The sequence below is a fragment of the Lactuca serriola genome, chromosome 6 (genome assembly GCF_051521515.1).
Source record: "Lactuca serriola cultivar US96UC23 chromosome 6, Lser_US96UC23_V15, whole genome shotgun sequence".
In the NCBI taxonomy this organism is placed as follows: domain Eukaryota; kingdom Viridiplantae; phylum Streptophyta; class Magnoliopsida; order Asterales; family Asteraceae; genus Lactuca; species Lactuca serriola.
This window is the reverse complement of record NC_136413.1, coordinates 187,180,316-187,201,693: the sequence shown is the minus strand read 5'-3', so window position 1 is coordinate 187,201,693 and position 21,378 is coordinate 187,180,316. Positions and strand designations below refer to the sequence as shown.

The 21,378-nt window shown below is 32.6% G+C and overlaps 2 protein-coding genes across 2 annotated transcripts; one reads left to right on the top strand and one right to left on the bottom strand.

The window, feature by feature from the left end:
* Positions 1-10,868: 10,868 nt before the first annotated feature.
* Positions 10,869-11,645, bottom strand: LOC145059249 (protein argonaute 4A-like). Its single transcript, XM_079007095.1, has 4 exons — positions 11,488-11,645; positions 11,254-11,384; positions 11,072-11,137; positions 10,869-10,933 (listed from the first exon to the last, which is right to left on the bottom strand). Exons 1-4 carry the CDS (start codon positions 11,629-11,631, stop codon positions 10,903-10,905), a joined length of 372 nt encoding a protein of 123 aa, XP_078863221.1. The 5' UTR covers positions 11,632-11,645; the 3' UTR covers positions 10,869-10,902.
* A 6,158-nt stretch (positions 11,646-17,803) lies between these two features.
* On the top strand, positions 17,804-19,385 carry LOC145057574 (delta(12)-acyl-lipid-desaturase-like). Its single transcript, XM_079005442.1, has one exon. It carries the CDS (start codon positions 17,846-17,848, stop codon positions 18,998-19,000), a length of 1,155 nt encoding a protein of 384 aa, XP_078861568.1. The 5' UTR covers positions 17,804-17,845; the 3' UTR covers positions 19,001-19,385.
* Positions 19,386-21,378: the final 1,993 nt, after the last annotated feature.

Sequence of the window (21,378 nt, the reverse complement as noted above, 5' to 3'; positions counted from 1 at the left end):
AATATTTTCGGGCTAACATCCTCCGCTAATCCGTATTTGAGCCAACTAAACCATTTGTTCCATTTATTTTCATCCTTTAGATATTGTTCCGCCGCAGAAGCAAAATGATATTTCATGACTACACGTAGGCCGCCAGCGTAGTGAGTAAATGCAGGAATTTTGACGTCAATGTTCAGTAGTTTGGGAAGATCTTTGAGTAGTTACATATCTTTGACTTCACCAGTTAGGGGGCAGCTGTTTTCCATTACTGGAACATTATTAAGCTTCATCGGTGGTACCATGTTTGGAGGGGGTGGGGGAGAATGGTTATTTTGGCACCCATTGAGGATATCAGCATAGGACATGCCTGTTCTGGTGGGATTCCAACGGTTTGAATCCACCAAGGGGGCATTTCAATATGAACTTCTAAGTCTCAAAGTAGAAGCATTAATTACCTGGTTTTTTCTTTTTTTCATACTTGGCAACATTGACTTTAACAATACAATGGTCACACTTAACCCTGTTGAGGGAGGTTAAAAGTGCATGAGTATCTCTGACACCTTCGTATCTTATGAAAGCGAAATAAGAGCCACCTCCTTCCGCCCAGGAATATAAGCGCCTGTAAGCATTCCGAATCGATGGAATGTATCCTTTAGCATTGCTACAGTGGTATCCTAGCATTGCTACAGTGGTATCCGCCTATAGATTTGCTACATAGAAGGAGGTAATCACTCTATTTGTTTGATGGTGATGGTTTTTACGCCTAACCTTCGTCCAATCTCCGCCTGTCTCGTCGTGACCTTCAGTCTTCCCCCAGGGAACATTTTTTTCCGTCGGTTATTCCTTTCAAGTATAACAAATAATTAGAAAATATAAATTTGAATTTTGAAATGAGTTGCCTAATATATCTACATGACACATAACATAATATCAATGAGGAGTTGTATTAGAGTGGCACTTAGTAAAAGAAGATTAAAACAATTTTTTTATTAGAATAGGGATTAGATGTGGCAATTGAAAATGTTTACACGCCATATTTGTAAAGTTCCTGAGACATATATCTTTATTATCATCGACAACTTAGGGGCTGTTTTGTAAGATCTGAATTTTTAAGATTTGAATTTTTAAGAGGTCTGAATTTCTAAGAGGGTCTGAATTTTTAAAATCTGAATTTTTAACATGTTGTTTTGTTGGAACCTCTTAATTGTTGTGCTGAATTAACAAAATGACCATTTTACCCTTTGTATTATTTTTTTCTGAATAATTATAAAAAGAAAGACATAAATGCCATACAAAATCCAAAATTCACACAAATTAAAATTTCTTTTCAATAATTTATAATGATCTTTTTGAGATATATTTACAAAAATAACATCATGCTTTTATATTCCAAGGATTTCAAAGTTAAAAACAACATATTTGACATCGATTTGTACTCCTTCTCCATCACCTCAAAGTTTTCTTTCAAACATTTCAACATGCAAATTCAAATTCAACAAGGAAACAAATCAGCTCAATGGAAATTTATATAATCATTACTGTAAATTGAATGAATGTTCTTTACATAACTAGGCTTGGGTTAAACTCAAGGTTTTCCAAAAATCACTTTAAACATATATATAGAATTTCATACCAAATCCATCATTAACTATTGAAAGTATGTTTGCTAGAATATATATTTTTTCAAAATCTCCAATTGTTATAACTTATATAAACTACTTTAAATTCACACAAAGCTCGTGCATAATTGCTAGATAATGATGCACCATCACTAATGTATCAAAGTCCATATGATATGCATCATTATCCCTAGCTCAAAGTTTTACAAAATCCCTTAAATAGCAACATACTTTTCAAACTCAGTTTTTTTTTTAACTTCAAAGTTCAAATATATAGTTTCATTCACCGAACGTATGTATCTATGTGTTCTATTTCAGATTCATCAACCAACTGGTTTTTTTTTTTTTTTTTGCCAAAATCTACAATATTAACCAACCAATTTATCATCTTCTATCTTGAGATTTCAAACAATATTCATATTTTCTGGAAACATGATGCTACTGATAATAGGGTTTTTCAGAAAATATACAAATTCATTGTCAATCTGTCTTTGCATATGAATTAACCCTCAAATTTGAACTACTCGAAATTAATTGAGGTTTGAAGTCAAGAACTTCTGTCGATAGTTTTGAGGGCAAGAAAATGAAAAAAAAAAAAAAAAAAAAAAAAAAAACTAATATGATTTCAAGCATTGACTTCTTGTAACAGAAATATATGATGAAATTAACAAGAAGTTAGGGTAAATCATTTGATTTCCAACAACAATACTCAACTTCCAAGCAAAAAGAAAAGAAAGAAAAATGTAGCACAATCGATGACTTTGAGGGAGCCAGAGGGCTTCGCTGCCGGCAAAGACTGCGTCTTTGCAGAGGTGGTGCCCGGACGGGATGGAGGATGGTTACAATCGGAGTTTCGGTGGGAGGGAGCAGATAGATTGGCGAAGAAGAGAGAGTAGAAGGAAGGCGGTAGGTCTCGCACAAAATGTTTTACCGAGGAATAGAATGGAGGCATATTAGGGCAAAGGGGCAAGAAGATGTCGGCGTTGTGTTGTAGAAGGGTCGGAGGGAAGAGCAACCTGTGAAAATGAGAAATAGACAGAGAAGAAGGAGCGACGATGGGTAAAAGAGGAATACGCATCTCTTATTTTTTTTTTTCAGACACGACTCCACATCTGAAATATTAAGAGGGTTTTAAAAAATTAAGAGACAAAAAATAAGAGGCTACCAAACAAGCTGAATCTGAATTTTTAAGAGGTTACCTCTTAATTTTTCAATTAAGAGGTAAACAAACAAGGTCTTAGTCTAAATAGGCAAGTCTCTATATAAGATATGGAATTCATTAAATATAAAAGAGTTGTGACCATTACAAATAATTAATAAATTCGCTAAAAGCCTAAAACTACACGCTTGACTAACTTTAGATTATAATGACTATAATGACTTTGACGAATCCAAATATATTAAAATATTTATATAACAATAAAAGTAAGATTAAACCAAGCTATAAGATAATAAGATTGCAATTCTTACAAACAAGATTATATAATACGTTAAAGAAACCAAAACCTTCAATTCATTTAATATGATTTCTTGAGTAACATTTCGTTACATACCTTCTACAACATCTACAAATCCATATTCTTCCTTCGTTCCTCGCCATTTTTATCTCATTTTTGGCTGTGAAACCGATAAGTGAGAGAAGGGGCCAATAACTTTTTGGTTTAGTATTTTGACCGAATAATATAAATAAAAGTAAATTCTCCGGCATATTTATTTTCTCTCTTAATGGTTCCAAAGTCATGCCATGTGAAAAAGGCACGTTTGAAGATTTTAAAGGTATATTCAACGCATGTATAAGTCTTGCCGTGCCGTGTGTAAGTAAAAGTAGTGTGTAATTAAAAGTAGGGTCGTAAACAAAAGTAGGAATGTAAACAACCTTAATGTTCAACAAATTGAATTGTTTGTAAACCATTCAATGGCATGGACGAAGATTGTATAGGGCCCAGGGGCTGTGCCTATGTTTTTTTTTTTCATAACTAGCCCTTAACTATTAAAATTTTTACATATTAGGCCTAAAACTATAAATTTTGACTTTGGTCATCTGTTCTTCAATTTTTATACATATTTTATTTTCGGCCCCTCCAAATTAACACTTCAAGCTCCGTCACTGTTCAACAGGAAGTTCGTTTATGTTTTTTATTTGATAAATTAACGAACATGAACACCACTATTATATATACTTCAGTGGTTTCAAATTAATTATCCACTTTTAACTTTTAAAGTCTTTTTTCAACTTTGACCTTAAATATATTTATTTGTGTTATATATTATTTGATGAAACTTATAACAATAAAAGACATTTAAAATACAATTCATTCATATATTTTCCATCAAATATTATCTATAAAAAAAAACATTTAAGGTCAAAGTTGAAAAATAAAGACTTCAAAAGTCAAAAGTGAACAATTAATTTGGGACGGAGGTGGTACTGTTTAGACAAGATATGTTATTCACATCAATAATTGTTGTATGCTATAGTCAGTCATAACCGTGGGAGCAATTATAAAGTAAGACAAATATGAATTGGATTGGTTGACTCTCATAAGGTGAAAGTAGGCAATATGTTGTAACCAACATTCATAGGTACTTGTCAGAAAATAAGTATTGAACATGATCAACATCAAGAATCAACATCACATCATGGATTGTTATCATGAGTGATACTTGATAAATTGTACTATCTTTATATCCTTAATACCTAAGATGCATATTATGACTAAAGTGTAGGGAATGTTATACTTTCATGTGGTCAAATGTTGATCCTTAAACGGGAAGTTATAAGGGTTATTATCTGGTGTGGTATGAACTATGCAAGAGGTTTATATAGTCAAGATGTAATTTTTTCCTCTAATGTGTTAAGAGCTAGACATATAATGTGTATTACCTAGAGTTGAACACAAAATGAGATTGATTGCGATCTAAGTCTCATGTTCAAAAAAATGTATGTAACAAAGGGATAACTGATAAGTTGATAAATGGAATTCTTCGTCACGTGTTATTGGGGGAAGTGAAATGTTGGTAGACGTTCACCACTGTTTATATTAATCTACGAGGTGAATGCTCGTGCGTTACGTAGAAACACCTATATAGTTGAAATCTTTACAAATATATGTTTTCTTAAATATAACAATAACATTGTTGTTAAATTTGATATAATAATTCATACACTAAGTTGATATAATATATTGATTATTTTGAATTATATGATAAAATATATCATTATTAAAACTGCATAATCTCAATCGTTTGAATGATCTCTACTCGCTTGTTCCTTATGAATGAAAATAAAAAACAATATATGGTTTAATGTTATTTATAGTTGTTGTTATTGTTAATTATTTTTTTTTTAATTTATTAGCATAACGTTTTAATTTCTTTTAATTATTTAAAATATCAAACATTGTTTTTTTTGTTTTTAAAGGTAACAATATAATCATTTATATAGAGTTATTTTTAACTATTGTTATTGCAAATTATTTTAAGCTACTTATTCAAAAACTTTTAATGATTATAAAAATATATTTAAGAAATATTTTAGTTAAATTGATATTACAATTTAGTTTTCCATTTAGCACTATAATTTATCAATTTAAACTATTTAAAAAATATTCATTGGGTTTTTGAAGTGGAACTGAAATTTATATTTAAGTTGATCATGTAATGTTATATTTAAATTAACAATTTAAATATTTTATCCAAAATGTTATAAAGTTGTAGCTTTAAATTGATAATGGTTTACATATAACAACATATTAAATCTAATAAATTAAGTATAATATGTTAAAAGTTAAAAACATAACTTTATAAGTAGAATTAAATATATTATTTTAATATTGAAATTTAGTTTATTTAACCATATTAACCAACTTATAATCATTATTAGAAAGACACTACAGTTTATCACTTTTAACTATTTACATAATATTATTTGGGTTGTTTACGTTGAACTAAAATTTATTTAAGTTGACCATGTAATGTAAATATTTAAGTATTTTATTCAAACTATTCAAAAGTTGTAGCTTTAAAATGATAAAGGCTTACATACAACAACATTTAAAAACTAACAAATTGAGTATAATATGCTAAAAGTTAAAGACATAACTTTATAAGTAAAAATAAAGATATTATTTTAATATTAAAATTTAGTTTATATATGATTACACTTTAGGTTATATATTTATTTAACCTTATTAACCAACTTATAATCATTATTAGAAAAAAAAAATTGAAAAATCATGGGAGTTTCAAATTAATGTGATGAAAGGAAAAATGTTTCCTTTATAAGTATACTAGACGTATCCTCGCGTGTTGCGCAAAGAAACAACTATGAGCTTAAAATATGTTAGAATTTACAATTTTATCTATGTTTTTTGGCCATTTTGCATATATAATATTAGTGAAACTGGAACCGATAATTCCTAGAATGTTAGAACCGGTCTTGAAACATGTTACATGTTTAAAAATTCAAAATCGCTTCCGAAATCGTTGAACCGGCGAATCTTAGAGAATTTCTCTCAAAATATAGGACACAATTATAACCAAAAATACTTGCAGAGTAATTTTTTGTAAGCTTGCTAACTTACCAATGCCTCTTCCAAAAATAAGAAATAGTTTATTGTACAGCTAACTTACCAATGCCTCTTCCAAAAATAAGAAACAGTTTATTGTACAATAGTTTTATAAGTCTTCAGTAATAGAGTTTTGTAAGTTTGCTAACTTTTGAACTTTCGGTTCTAATACTTGAAATAAGACCAAAACCGATAACGAAACTGAGGGATATTCAAAACTAATACCCAAATCGTTTAAGCCTATTTTGTACCAACCGGTTCCGATTCATTTTTTCAGTCAAAACACTTATCCCTACACCATATTGTCATGTCATAAGAAGTTAAATATCAAAAGGATAATAACAAATTAACAATTAATGACACCCTATAAAAACATACCAGTTGTAGCCTTCACAAAGAGCTAGACAAATTACTACACAAACAATCCTTTGATTTAGGTTAATGTTAGCTGTGATAAAAGAGCTAAACTTTTAATCAAAATTGTGTAGCATTCACTTGTGTAGCAGGAAATACTAGCTATAAGAAGAGCAAAAAGCAGACATGAACACTGGGACTAACGAAGCTGGTGATTATGGACCCGGTTTATGCATTATTTCAAAAATAGTTTTCATGCATGTAAGTTGATAGTTGAACCGTAAAAATAGAAAAAACGTACTATGAACTTATAAAGAATCACATTTCTTTTAAGATGAAGAGATTAAGAATATAAGTTACATAAGTTGAAGAGGTTTTGCATGTATCTAACATTAGAATCATTATTAATTATAAAGAATATGAAAAGAATGGGAGTTTCAAATGCATGACGTGAGAGGAAAAATGTCTCATTTATAAGTATAGTATGATATGATATAAATATAGATAAATGATAAATCTTGTGTGAGTGGTAGATGAAAAATCTTTATGCCCATGAATCATTATAGAATGATCTTTGCTAATGATATATGATCTTATAGGATTACACCTTATAACAAGTTACTACTAGTTGATTATTTATTAAAAAAATTGATTATTAATAAATATAATAAAACACTTGTATTTACTTGGAAAATCAATATTTTGTGAAAATAAGATTTTACCATTATATTGGGAATTATTGTTTATAGGAAATAATAATAAAAGAAAACATTAACTAGTTATATTCACAAGGCATGAATATATAAGTCATGTACAAATAAATAGGCACTTTGATTAACCATTTAGTTAGACGTGTAACTACTACTTAGGAGATTGTGTGAAAGACACTTCATGCCTTCTTAATTTTCTTGCAAAATCGCTGAAAGCATGAGAGCAAAAGAGATTGTTTGTTGTCTTTCATCTTACAGTCTATACATGTCATAAGAAGACCATACTTTCTTTTAATGCTAGTTTTGACTTAGTACATATGTGTATGTATATAAAGAGTGCCTTTCTAGTAAGAAAGGGTTGTTCTTTTGTTCTTTTCCCCTTCTTGGCTTCCAAAACCGATAGCATATAAGCCCTCATCTCTCCTCTTTGTCTTGCAATTTGGTGTAATATTTAAGGCTTCATAAGTTGCTTCTATGTAAGGCTCATTTGGTATAAGTATTAACGGATTAGGAAAAACTTAATACAAGTGAATACTAGTATGTTTTAGTGGTTGATCCTTGCTTGGTGGATACTGTAACGCCCGTAGATCAGGGCTAGTCAATTTAGAGACAATAAGCGTCAAAAATGACATTTTGATAGAAGATTATTTAGAATGAATAATCTTAACTAAGTTGTAGTATATGTTACAAGGATTCCGTACATATAAAGAATGCCGAAATCCGAGTTATAACGAAGAAGTTATGACCTATCGAAGTTTCGCGACAGAACCGGCACGACACAGCGCGACGTAAAAAGTGAATTTACGTTAGAGCGATATTTAGCCTTAGCGATCTAAACGAAATTCGTAGAATACGTTAAACCGTGAGCGTGCATAACAAGAACATCCAAATCTGACTTCGTATGAGGAAGTTATGATTTTTCTAAGTTTTGACTTAGCGGTATGCAGCCCGAATACTCGATTTGAGATCGAGCAGTTTTTAGCCGAAACAATCTAAACGAGAATCGAAGATCTCGTTAATTGTAGTGAAACGATAAAAATATAGGCGAAAACGGACGTCGGATGAAGAAGTTATGAATTTATAACGAAGTTTTCCTGTCCCGGTCTACTAAAAATAAATAATAAAAATGAAGTCAAAATTAGCCGACAGAGTCTAAATGAAAGTTGTAGAGCGTAGTCTCACTTACGTGGGGATATAAAGAACGTCGAAAACGGAGTTCGTATGAGGAAGATATGAATTTTTGAAGTTTATTAAATATTTTCGATATTAAATTTAAATATAAATTTTCGATATTATCCAAGGGGGGAGTTAGCGAGCTGATCCACATTACGCCCAGCGTAAATCGTGAATCTAGACCCTATAAAAGGGAGTCGAGTGCAGCTGATTCATTTGCTCATTTCTTTTCTTTCTCTCGCGTTTTTGCATCGCTTTTCGTGCAAGAATTATCCCGAAGCCCCGATATCATTCCCGAGCCCCGAAGCAAGTCCCGAGGCCCCGAAGATCCCGAGAAGTGCAATTCCCGAGCCGAAGCTCTGCCCGCGAGGAGCCCGGTTTTTGTGAAGATCTTCCAGATCTACCAAAAAATACTACTTTTACAAGCCGTAGTGTTGTCCACTACTAGAAAAAAGGCCTTTTACGACGCTCATTGCGCGTCATAAAACGCTCAGACGACGCGCAAATGCGTGTCAAGGAAGGCCCTGTCATAAAGAGAGACGACGCACATTTACGACGCGCGGTTATGACACGCAATGCGTATCAAGGAAGGCCCTGTCATAAAGGAAGACGACACGCATTTGCGTGTCGTAACCTTACGACACGCGTGTTTATGACACGCAATGCGTATCAAGGAAGCCCCTGTCAAGAAAGGCCATGTCATAAATGAAGATGGCACACATTTTTGCGTATCATAATTTTAAATGTTTAAAAAAATATTATTTATAGATTTGCTTATTTTCAAATTAAATTTGTATTTAATGTTTAATAATAGATAATAAAATATCATATACAAAAATAGAATCCATTGCATAAATTTAATGTCATACAAATAATCGTTCCATGGAAAACAAAACATGCAATACAACACAACAGTAAGTAAATGTAACGTATTGCAGGAACTTTGAGAGGCTGCTGGGCATGGAAGGAGGTTGCTAGAGCTATCAGAACCTGCACATGGAAAATCAGTAACTTAACATGCAATACAATACAATATTAAAATGATTCTTTGGATCATTTTGTAAATATGATTTATTCTTTACTTTGCCTCTGCTAAATTTTATTAGTCATCAAACAAATTATATTATGTACAAAGATAAACATAAATAACACCAAATATAATTAGGACAGATAATCATGCTTCTTTACCTATACCTATACCAATGGATTTCAACAACCATTACCTAACACATAATAAATCAATCTATATAAATGATATTATCCTAACACATATTCAACCTTCTACAAATTTTTCCATAATTTAAGAAGGTGTAAGTTGCATATGTTTTACTTTTACATTGAAAAGTAAATTAAATGAAGCTATCAACATTAAAAGTTTATTGATCAAGGAAAGCAAAAATAAATAAATAAATAATGCACTAGAATGAATAGATAACAAAAGGCAACTTTTGTAACTACCTGTTGGTCAAAGATTTCAGCTCTGGCAAGTCAACAGGTAGCAGGTGTGCATCTAAGGAAAATGAAGAAAATCATTATGAGAAATGGCAAATATGGAATTTAGACAACAATAAAGGATGGTGATATATAAAGCCCAACTCCAAAGAAGAAACAACAATGGGCAAATAAAAAAATACTCAGTTGTTAATAATGGGAACTTAAATAATTATTCCTTTTCTTTTCTTGGTTAACTTCATGCAGGTTGAAAGAAGTTTTGTAACTAAACGACCAACTAAAACATTAATAGGAACAGCTTTTATCATGGAAAGCAACAATTTAAGGCACAAATCATCACCATGACTGTAATCCATGAGGGATTCCAAAAATACCCCTAGAAACTTGTCGACGTTGAACTCCTTGGTTAATCTAGAAAGAACCCCCAAAAGATCCCTTTATCACAAAATCAAACCCATGTTCAGGAAACATAGTGAAAAATAAAAACTTTGAATTGTCAACAGAAAGAAAAACTTTATCCTTTGAGGCCTACCTAATTTCCTTCAAGATATCAACAACCTTTTTAGGGAGCACTTCCACATATTGCAACTGCCATGTAAATAAGAAAGGTATAAATTAACTTTATAAAGTTACGGATAAACAACACATGGCAAGCAAGAATACATGTACTACATTAACCAAGGCCATAAAGGACACACGAAACAAGTGCAAAAAGATACCTATACTACATAAGGTCATATTAGTCAATTGCATTAATTAATATTCCTGGAATGATTTTGGTGATGTAATTATTGGGATGAATGTGAAGATAGTTTTGTAGATTTGGTAGTAGGTTACCTTGGATTGGTAATTGTCTTGGACTTTTGTAAATTTGGTAATAGGTTACCTTTTTTTCTTTTCTTTTGAATTTATTGTCCCTGTTGTCATGGAACAACAACATGATGTGTAAGATTTTTAAATCACTTTTTTTGCTTTAACAAAATAAGAAACTATTATATAAGAAAATACAAATACCTCGATAATTTGGTCCAGTTCAATGTTCAACACCTAGTTGAATTGTGACTCACTCACACCGTCCCTATTATAATATAACAAGTAATAGAATTTTAAGGTTTGAGCTTTTTACAGCAAAATAAAAACACGAGTTCACCTATTTTTTATAAAGAAAATGACATAAATATCTAAAAGTTAAATATACAATTTTAAAAGAATTCACCTGAAAATGATTATCTGATCTGGCTTACGTTTTGCAGAACTCGTATAGAAGTCAAGGAGAAGCTCCCTGCCACAAAAAAAAGAAAAGAAAATCTCATCATTTGCTTACAATGTGATGTGAAATCTCAAACATCAAACTCTTTATGTATAATAAAAATAGGAAATAAAAACAAGGAATTGAACCTCATTATGCCTTCATCCTCAGTGTCAGAAACTTTCTTGAACAGGGAATCTATCATCTCCACCTTTGGAGATTGAGTTCTTACAGAAGCTCGATAGCGGGAGATCAAAGGCCAATGTCGGGAGCTAACAACCTGTTATTAAAAAAAAACAAAGAAATGATCTTTTATTAAAACATTCCCATAAATAAAAATATAAAATTGATTTTTAATAAATTTGAGAAAGAAAAATAGTTACAGCAGCAATAGATGGAATATCAGACTGGCCAGGTGACCCATGAGACACATCCATGCCCAGAATGATTGTGGGAGCCTTGGAAACATGTGGAAGGGAAGGAGAATGCTCCACACATAACATTGAGTTAAGACCCCCAAGCTGCATGCACAAATAAACAAAAAATCAAATTTAATCTTTTCTTTTTTGGGCTTAAGAAACAGCAACCTACTTTTATTATGTATATTATAGTATTAAAGCTTCCTACTTCTTTTTATTATTTGAAAAATCTACATGATTATAATACTCAAAGTTTCTTTGGATGATATTGATGTAACAGGAAGAAATCAAATCAGGATGTTAAGCAAATCAATCAAACTAGAACATTATTTCTTGCATTTTACAAAATATAATCTTTAAATATAAGTTTACTTTCAAGATCTAAAAGGGTATTAGATGTATACTTTGAACATATAATCTGGACAAGAATCTTCTAGAATCCAGTTGGAAGCCTTGCGTGAATAATATGTTGCTGTATCATTAAGCATGGATGGAATGGAATCAAGAATAGTAATTACATTCCATGGTCATGTAGGAATGGAATAAATTTCATATGAATGCTATGTAAATACAAATTATAGTTTTGACTCTGATGTATATGTTATTTAGTTATAACTAGCTTAGATCTATTCGTAAGTGAGATTAAAGATCCTTACATTTGTCTCCAGATGATCAACTTGTTTCTCAGAATCTGAACTAGTAGTTGTTATTCTTGGAGTTGGATCTGATGACACATCATATTTGGGCTTACCTCTGTAAGCAGAACTAGTAGTTCCTTCTTCCTGTTATGTAAATGTTATCCAATGAAGGAAGGAGTGACAAAGAATGTCAATAATAAATATGGTGAAACAACAGTTACCTGTGACAAAAAGATCAATAACTCCTTGAATTCTAGCATGGTGTGGCCTCTTGGAATGGAATCAGGATTCAAAGCGAGATTCCCATGATATTTCAACCCAACCACCGCTCCTGGAAAACAGTGATCACTTGCATTCAAAGTCGTATCTATAACTTGATAACGATACAATTGCGTGAGAATACGGTTATATTTATAGGCAAACCAAGGCTGGTAATCGGTAACCATGAAATGTACACTAGATCCAAAATGGCGAGCTGTGATGAAAAGTGGGATCACAATTTCGCTGATTTCATGGAATAGGTTTCCAATTAGGCCAAATGAGAATACGATAACAGGGACGTTGTGTGTATAATTACAATTTACAGGTGTTGTCGTTTTCATCTTCTGTAAAACTACATGAACATGTGTGATTCCAAATAGAAAACAAATCGACCACAAGATTAGGAAAAAACTCATTTAAGAAACCAGCTGGAATATGAGTCTAACCGTATCATAGAAAAGAACATTGTCCAAACAAAGTTATAAATTTAATGAGTTTTAAGATGGATACCTGTGAGCGAGGTATAAAATCATAAATATCCAAGACATTGAGCAGCTACCAATTCCCTTATATCATGTTCTTTGTAATCCCTAATATCATCACACGTTCAAACCCCCTCCCTTAAAAATCACATTTGGAATTCTTGGTGAATAGTAAATTTAAATAAAATATAGAAAACTTTATAGAATGGGGTAGAGAAACAAAAAGCATATGTCTACCCGTTTCTTTTGGTGTGTGGGATACGAGAACTTGTATGAGAGTTTATACTCCATAAATCCCATGGAAATCAGGCTTTCAATAGAATTTGAGACCCATCCCCTTCAGCCATATTTACAAAAGAGAAAACATCAAAAGTGGGGGTGATTTCAATAAACAACAAACAAAACCTGCAATTTCAAAAAGAAATTTATATATAAGAAAGATAGAAAACCGAAGGAAACAGTGGTATGGGGAACCTCTCATGGGTGTACTGGATTTATCGTTAAACCCATTAACAAGCACTTTGATGTCTCCATCTTTGCCACTGTCAAACCTACCACCACAATATTTAGGGTTTTGACTTAGGGAGAATATGTGGACGGTCGTCAATGATGATGTTACGATGCCTCATCATTTTTCCTTTCTTCTTCCTCAGTAGATGGTATCATCAGAATCATCGTTTTAAACATGCCGACTAGGTCATATTTAGGGGTCTTTTCGGAATTGAAAATGTGTTTCTGCTGTAACGCAATAGAAAGGGATTCAAAAAGGAGGAGAAAAGGAATAGACAAAAAATCAAAGACAGGTGTATGTGAAATCAAGATTTAGGGGTGTGATGGCGCATTGAGATTAAGGAATGAGTTGTCACGTCGGTTTGTATGACCCGATCGACGCCGACTTGTACTCAATGAAGATGAAATCAAAAAGATGAAGTCTTCTGAATATGAACCACTCCTTTTGCCTCTCAATTTGATCTCCAGCGCTTGCTCATTTTCCTTCTATCTTTATCAATTAATCTCTTTTCTTTACCTTCCGCCTCTCTCTTCTCTTCTCTTTCTCTCTTTTAGAACTCCTCTTTTCCCTTCTCCACCGATGTGGATGAGTCTAGTTGCTTTTGTGCCGCCTCGTGGTAGATTCATCACCGCTTTCAAAAGAAGAGATCACAACCCTTCTTCTCCCTTCTCCTCACAACCCCTTGACAACCTTCGAACACAACCTCACCTGGAAATCGAAAAAAATAATAAGAAGAAGAAGGGATTTGATCGAACCAGAGGAAGAAAAGACGGAGAAAGAGGAATAATAGGCACATCTTTTCTTTCTTCTTTTTTCTTTTCACTCTCAAACTCTGGCTGTAAATAGGAAAGCGCGTGAGATATTGAGAGAATAGACACAAGAGAGACAGATATATTGATCCAGGTACGGTTGAGAGGTAAGAACATATAATCATTTGAACAAGAAGGAATTTGGATGGGTGAGGGTAGGGACGAGGCAAACTTGTTTCCTGTGAGATCCAGAGCACAAAAGCCCTAGTTCTTCCAATTTTGGGATGGCGTGTCTTTAACGTCTCAGAGGGAGAAAATGGTGGATAAAAGAGGATAGTTGACATCGTTGACCACTGTATGCCTGCCAAGCTCCAAAAATACGAAAGGGGGGAAGAGTTGCAGCTGCATAATAAGGTCTAGGGTTTACAGAGAAAAGGAGAAGCAAAGAGTGAAGCTTGTCGGCTGGTGGAGAGGATGAATTCGTTATTCCTTCCCGAACAGAAACAACTTGACTAAGAACGAAACCTTCAAATGAGGTCTAGGGTTTACATGGAATCCCTAAAAGATGGATGAAATGCAAGGTTTTTAATTTTTTAGGATTTCATTTCCCCCCTGCTATTAAAAATGATGGAACGCGCGCTTCCACTAAAATTTATAAAGCGACATCCTTAGATGACACACATGTTCCCTCCGTGTTTTTGATTTTTTTTTCATTAAGACAATAATCTAAGGGCACGCAATAATGCGTGACCTAAATGCTTAAATTTTTTGAAGAGACAACACCATTTTAAGGTCACTCCCTTTTGCGTAACATAAATCACTGAGTGTCGTAGATTGCGCGTCGTAAAAGGCTATTTTTCTAGTAGTGGTCCGATCATCTTCTGATCAAGTGAGTGTAGTTACTTTCTTCTAACACATAAATATAAAGTATTAGCTATGAAATACGTGCTATGTGTTATATATTATTTGTCTATTTGAGATGGGCTTGGAATTGATGTTTTTATACGGGTGTTAAATGATTTAAACTGTGTTTGTATTTATATCTACAAAAATGTTGGGTAGAACATGGGTAGATGGAATAGTTGGTGACGATGCGACTTCGTGCCTATTAAGTAAAGCCTTGGTGACGATGTGACTTCGTGCCTATTAAGTAAAGCCTTGGTGACGATGTGACTTCGTGCCTATTAAGTAAAACCTTGGTGACGATGTGACTTCGTGCCTATTAAGTAAAGCCTTGGTGACGATGTGACTTCGTGCCTATTAAGTAAAGCTTTGGTGACGATACGACTTCGTGCCTATTGAGTAAGCTTTGTTGACGATGCGACTTCGTGCCTATTTGATAAACCTTGGTGACGATGTGACTTCGTGCCTGCTGTGTAAACCTTGGTGACTATGAGACGTAGTGCCTATTGTATGAACTCTGGTGACTATGTGACGTAGTGCCTGTTGTATAAACCGTGGTAGCAAATAGACCTTGTGCCAATTCCTTAGGTAAATCCTTAAGAATGAATGAATGAAGGATAGTGGATTCTTAGGGTAAACCCTTGAGAAAATAAAGGAGATATGGGGATGGGTATTTGGGTTGATTGTTTGATAATTGAATATAATAAATGTATTATTGTGGGTTGAAAACCCTATATGCTCACTAGGCTCCCAAGCCTGACCCACTCAGTTTTCTTTACATTACAGGTGATGGCACAAGAGTATAAGTTGGTGGACTTGACGAGAGATTTTGGATTATAGATCAGTAGTTATAAATAATTGTTGTAAGGTTTATTTTATATTGTTTATGCTTTTGGTCTATATCGAACATGACATCCCGAGGTTTTATTATTTAATGAAAATACATTCTCTTTGAGAAATGTTTTGATAAATTTTATCATATTTTATTTTGGGAACAAATTCCGCAACTCTTTTAATCAAAAGATTACTCTGATTTTATAAAAACAAAGCATAAACAAATCGGTCTTTTCTGGCCGTGAAATTGGGGATGTCACAGATACCTCTAGAGAACTTCTACTACGGAGTTTTATGCCACACTTTAGCAACTTCCAATCTCCTATGATAATCAAAGTCTTTGAAGGTTGTAACTCTTTTCCTTCTATTGTTGATTTAATTTTTCATTGATTGCAAAATTATCCTTCGTGAGTTAAAAAGAGTTTTAAGTTTATTCTACTTTTAAAGCTTTCATTGTCGTTATTAGCATTTTTGGGAAAACTATTTTGAATTAAACCTAACAAGTTCATCCTTATAGTCATAAAGAAACTTCAAAATGACCATCAATGATGGAACTACAATAAATATGTTACTAATGAATATCTTTAGTCACATAGCTTCATTTGAATGCTAACCGGTTGCAATATAATCTAATTTTTTTTTCTTAAATTCACTACGATGTATTACTTGGTACTTTTCCAAGCTAACACTTCATCATTTAGAAAGAGCACGAATTTCGAATATATATATATATATATATATATATATATATGTGTGTGTGTGTGTGTGTGTGTGTGTGTCCGGTTCCGATGAAGACTCAAAAAATGGTGAAGATTACGAGAACAATTCTCCACCACTCATTTCGTCAAGAACACAAACGTTAAATCCAAATACTTGGCCGTTGTGCGTTCGTATTCAACCCACATCCATGGTAACTAATACGGACTCGAGCATTTAATCACATGCGGCGAACGTCCATAAAACGTCATTTAAGTGAGTTTTATTATTTAGTTTCATTTTTTTGTTTTTTTTATTGATCGCTAAAAAAAATTCAATTTTTTTAAATAAATATATGTTCGGTTTTAATGTTTTTATTTATTTTTTGTCTTTTTTTAAACCATTATTATTTTTTTTGTTTTTTTTTAAATATCTTTACTGCATACTTGAATGTGGTAGTGTTTTTCTTTATTTTTGTTTTTATTTTTTGGTTTTTTTGTTTTCATTTTTTTAATCTTTTAAATTAAATATCGGTTTAAGTTTTTTTGTTTAAAAATTATAAAATTTTAAATAAGAAGAATACTAAAGATTATAATATATTCTGTTCATACTCTTTTTGAATCATATTATTTTTGTATCATAAATTTTGAATCAAATTGTTTTTAATCGTAATATTTTGAATCAAATCATTTTTTAATCATATGATTTCGGATCAACAATATATTCAATTAAATATAGTTTTGTTCAAAAAAAATTATAAATCATTATATATTTTGAATCATTTAATTTTGAATAATAAAAAATATAATTAAGAAATACAAAATACTTGAGTATAAATATTTTTTAGATCATCACGAATTAAGGATTATAAACATGTTGAATCAAAAGTTTTTTTATTATAAATATTTTGAATCACCACAGTTTGTATAATATTATGTTCAATATTTTTTTAAAAAAAAATAATATTCTTAAATTAAAAATAATATTTAAAAAAATTAATTTTACAAAATACTTTTTACAAAGTCACTAGTATATTAAGTAAAAATATCCTTTAAAGTTTTATAATTTTTGGAGAATTTTTTTTCCTGGGTTTTTTTTATATAAAATTAAAAAAATAAAAAAAAATTTAAAAAAAATAAAAAATAAAAAATAAAAGTTATATATATGGCACAGCCTGATATCCAAAGCTCACATAATCCCCTTTTTCTACTTTCTAATTGGCTTTTGTGGATCTATTTCTTAAGAAACATGGGAGCCGGCCGTTCAAATCCTAGCGATCTAGATGGTAAGAAATCCGAAACGGTAAGTATCAAACGAGCCCCAACCTCAAAACCTCCCTTTACATTAGCAGATATTAAGAAAACCATACCTCCTCACTGTTTTGAAAGATCCTTGATTCGATCCTTTTCATATCTTGTCTATGACCTCACCTTAGTCTGGATCTTGTACTACCTCGCCACAACTTATATTCCACAGCTCCCTCACCCTCTTTCTTACCTTGCATGGCCGGTTTACTGGTTCGTTCAAGGTTGTGTGTTCATCGGAATCTGGGTTATTGGTCATGAATGTGGTCACCATGCCTTCAGTGACCATGTATGGGTAGACGATTGTATAGGGTTTGTTATACACTCATGCCTTCTAACACCTTACTTTTCTTGGAAAATAAGCCACCGCCGGCACCATTCTAACACTGGTTCTCTTGACCGTGACGAAGTATATGTCCCGAAGACAAAATCAAAACTCAGTTCTTCGGCGTTTTATCTCGACAATCCAATAGGTCGAACGTTAACCCTTGCTGTCAAACTCAGTCTCGGATGGTATATCTACTTGTCCATCAATGCTGCCGGAAGACCTTATGATAAATTCGCAAGCCACTATGATCCAAGAAGCCCTATTTTCTCTGATAACGAGCGAGTCCTGATCCTCATCACTGACATCGGACTTGTCAGCTTTTCTTTCTTGCTGTATAAAGTGGCGACATTTGCAGGGTTCGCTAACGTTTTTTGTGTCTACGGAGGTGCGTTGATGGTCATGAACGCGTTTCTTGTTACCATCACATACCTTCAACACACTCACCCTTCTTTGCCCCGCTATGACGACTCTGAATGGAACTGGATGAATGGTGCTCTCTCAACAATGGATAGGGATTACGGGGTTCTGAACAAGGTGTTCCATAACGTTACAGACACACATGTCGTACACCATTTGTTTTCTTACATTCCTCATTATCATGCCATGGAAGCCACCAAAGCGATTAGACCAATTGTGGGAGAGTTTTATCAAAAAGATAGCACTCCATTTTTCTTGGCGTTATGGAGAGAATCCAAGAACTGTCTGTTTATTGAGCCGGATGAGGGTGATGAGAAGAACAAAGGTATCTACTGGTTCAGAAGTCGGTACTGATCAAGAAAGCATGCAAACAAGTGAAAAGGGAATAAATTGTTGCTATCCTATATTCCTATATATATGTAGTTTGAATGATCTACTATGTATTTGTATCTTTTGTTTGTCCCACTTTTAAGTAATGGTGTAATTCCTACAAACATTACTATAATAAAGAAAAGCACGGGCATGTTTAGCGATGGACTAAACAATATAATATACCACCCCGAAATATATTTTTGGTTAATTTTTGGAGTTATTATTGACGGAACTTTTTTGTTAATTTTGGGATTGACAGAATTTATACATGTTGGGAAAGTAAATGTATAGATTCTCTGCAAAATTAACAAAAAAATTCCGTCACTAATGCTTCTCAAAAGTAACTAAAATATATATTTGGTGGGTGCATGGTATATTGTTTATCAACATTCGTCCATGGCTAAACATGCTGGTGCTTTTCTTTATTATATATGTAGTAATGTTTGGAGGAATTACATCATTACTTAAAAGATGGAAAAACAAAGATACCAATAGTTTTTGTCATGCTCGTTGGTTGAATCAGCAGCCTTCGGTCATATTACTTACAAAAAAATTTGGTCAAAGGTTTCGATATCAATTTATAACTCTGTTTTACATCATTTCCAAAAGAAAAATGTATTAATTGTTGTTTAGGTGTCGGAGGAATGCGTTAGAAAAAATAAAATTAGATAAAGGGGATGATTGTCGGAATTAATGGCGGGCCGGAGAAGAATTAAGACTAGCAACAGCGACGTTGGTGTTTTGTTTCTACAATATTTATATTGGTCAAAAAGATTCAAAAGAAAAACACAAAATTACATATATGATCCCTATGTTTTATCAAACGTCATTTATACTAATTTTTTAGACAAACATGGTCAGGTGCTTTCTAAACTTGCACGGCTCATCCCTATCCAACCCTATAGTTTTCTGTTGTTACAAATTTCATTCCAGTTATTATTATACCCTTTTAAATTAAACATTTTTCTATTTTATTTATATATATTTACTTTAAAAATAGGAAATAAATAAAAACCCAACCACCTCTCTCTCTCTCTCTCTCTCTCTCTCTCTCTCTCTCTCTCTCTCTCTCTCATTGACAACCTCCTCCATCATCGAAAGTCTTGAGCGGTGCATTCATCTCGCCGCAGTCCACCGACACCATCGTTTTCCACCCCCTCAATCAATCGATGGGTAAAATTTCTCCAAATATGAAAACATAAATTTTTGGCTCTTATCCCTATAAGGGCTTCGATGACCACCACCTTCTCCGAGGGGTTTTTAAACCCAAATTAGAACACATAATCGGTGGTCTCAATGACAAATCGGTGCCACTTTACCCTCACCCTCACCCCATTTTCATCAAAAAAATCTCTAATATTCATAATCGATCGATGCTTCTTCCTCTGATTTTTAAAAATGCGAAGATGGTGGGCTGTTTAGGGTTGGTGGTTGAAGTGTAAGTGGTGTATGGTGGTTGTGAAGATGGAAATCAAGTGAACAAGAGATGATGAAGAACCCTTGTCAATATGATAATGCAGGTAGTTGAAGTCGACGATGGAATAAATAGTCCGGATTGGAGATGGTGTGAGTATCGTGATTACCTGATCGTGATGAGGGAGGACGAGAAAGATGAGAGAAAGCATAAAGAAAAGAGCGGGGTGGGGGTACCAAGTAGGGGTGGGGTGAGTTGGGTGTTTTTTTATTTCTTTTTCTTTTTTTATAAATTATATTTAAAGATAACTAAAGGTAAAAGAATATTAGAAAGGTAAAGAAATCTTTTTACATGAAAAAGGATCATCAATCCATGATTTTAGAAATCATGGGGACCATAATCATAAAAGGAAATTAATACGGACCAAGTTTGTGTTGATAAATCATAAAGACCATTTATGTAGGTTTGTCAAAGAAAAACATTTATTGTGGTTTCTAGCCCAAATGAGAAGCCAAGGATTTATAAGGGAGTAAAGTGCAAAAACTATCCTATGATATATCATTGTTTTTTTTAGTTTGTGTCCGTAAAATAATTGTTTTGCAAAAAACCTCTTTATTATAAAGTTCTAGTTTGGTGTCTAACGGGTTTACGTTTATATATATATATATATATATATATATATATATATATATATATATATATATATATATATATATATATATATATAGGGTTAGGTTATTTTGTTTTCACTATCTATTGTGTGCCCGTATGATTGATTCTGGACCAATCATTTTAGTTATTTTAAGAAAATAATTAATGCATATTACATGTTGAAGATAGAATAGGTATTAATTACATCTTCAGCATTTAATATGCATTAATTACTTTCTTAAAATAACTAAAATGATTGGTCCAGAATCAATCATACGGACACACAATAGATAGT

Coding starts and splice junctions, on each gene's coding strand:
- LOC145059249 (XM_079007095.1), bottom strand. CDS start 11,631: ATGCAGCTTGGGGGTCTTAACTCAATGTTATGTGTGGAGCATTCTCCT. Junction 11,138..11,253: donor GAGGATGAAGGCATAATGAG/GTTCAATTCCTT, acceptor TTTTTGTGGCAG/GGAGCTTCTCCTTGACTTCT. Junction 10,934..11,071: donor GATCAGATAATCATTTTCAG/GTGAATTCTTTT, acceptor ATATTATAATAG/GGACGGTGTGAGTGAGTCAC.
- LOC145057574 (XM_079005442.1), top strand. CDS start 17,846: ATGGGAGCCGGCCGTTCAAATCCTAGCGATCTAGATGGTAAGAAATCC.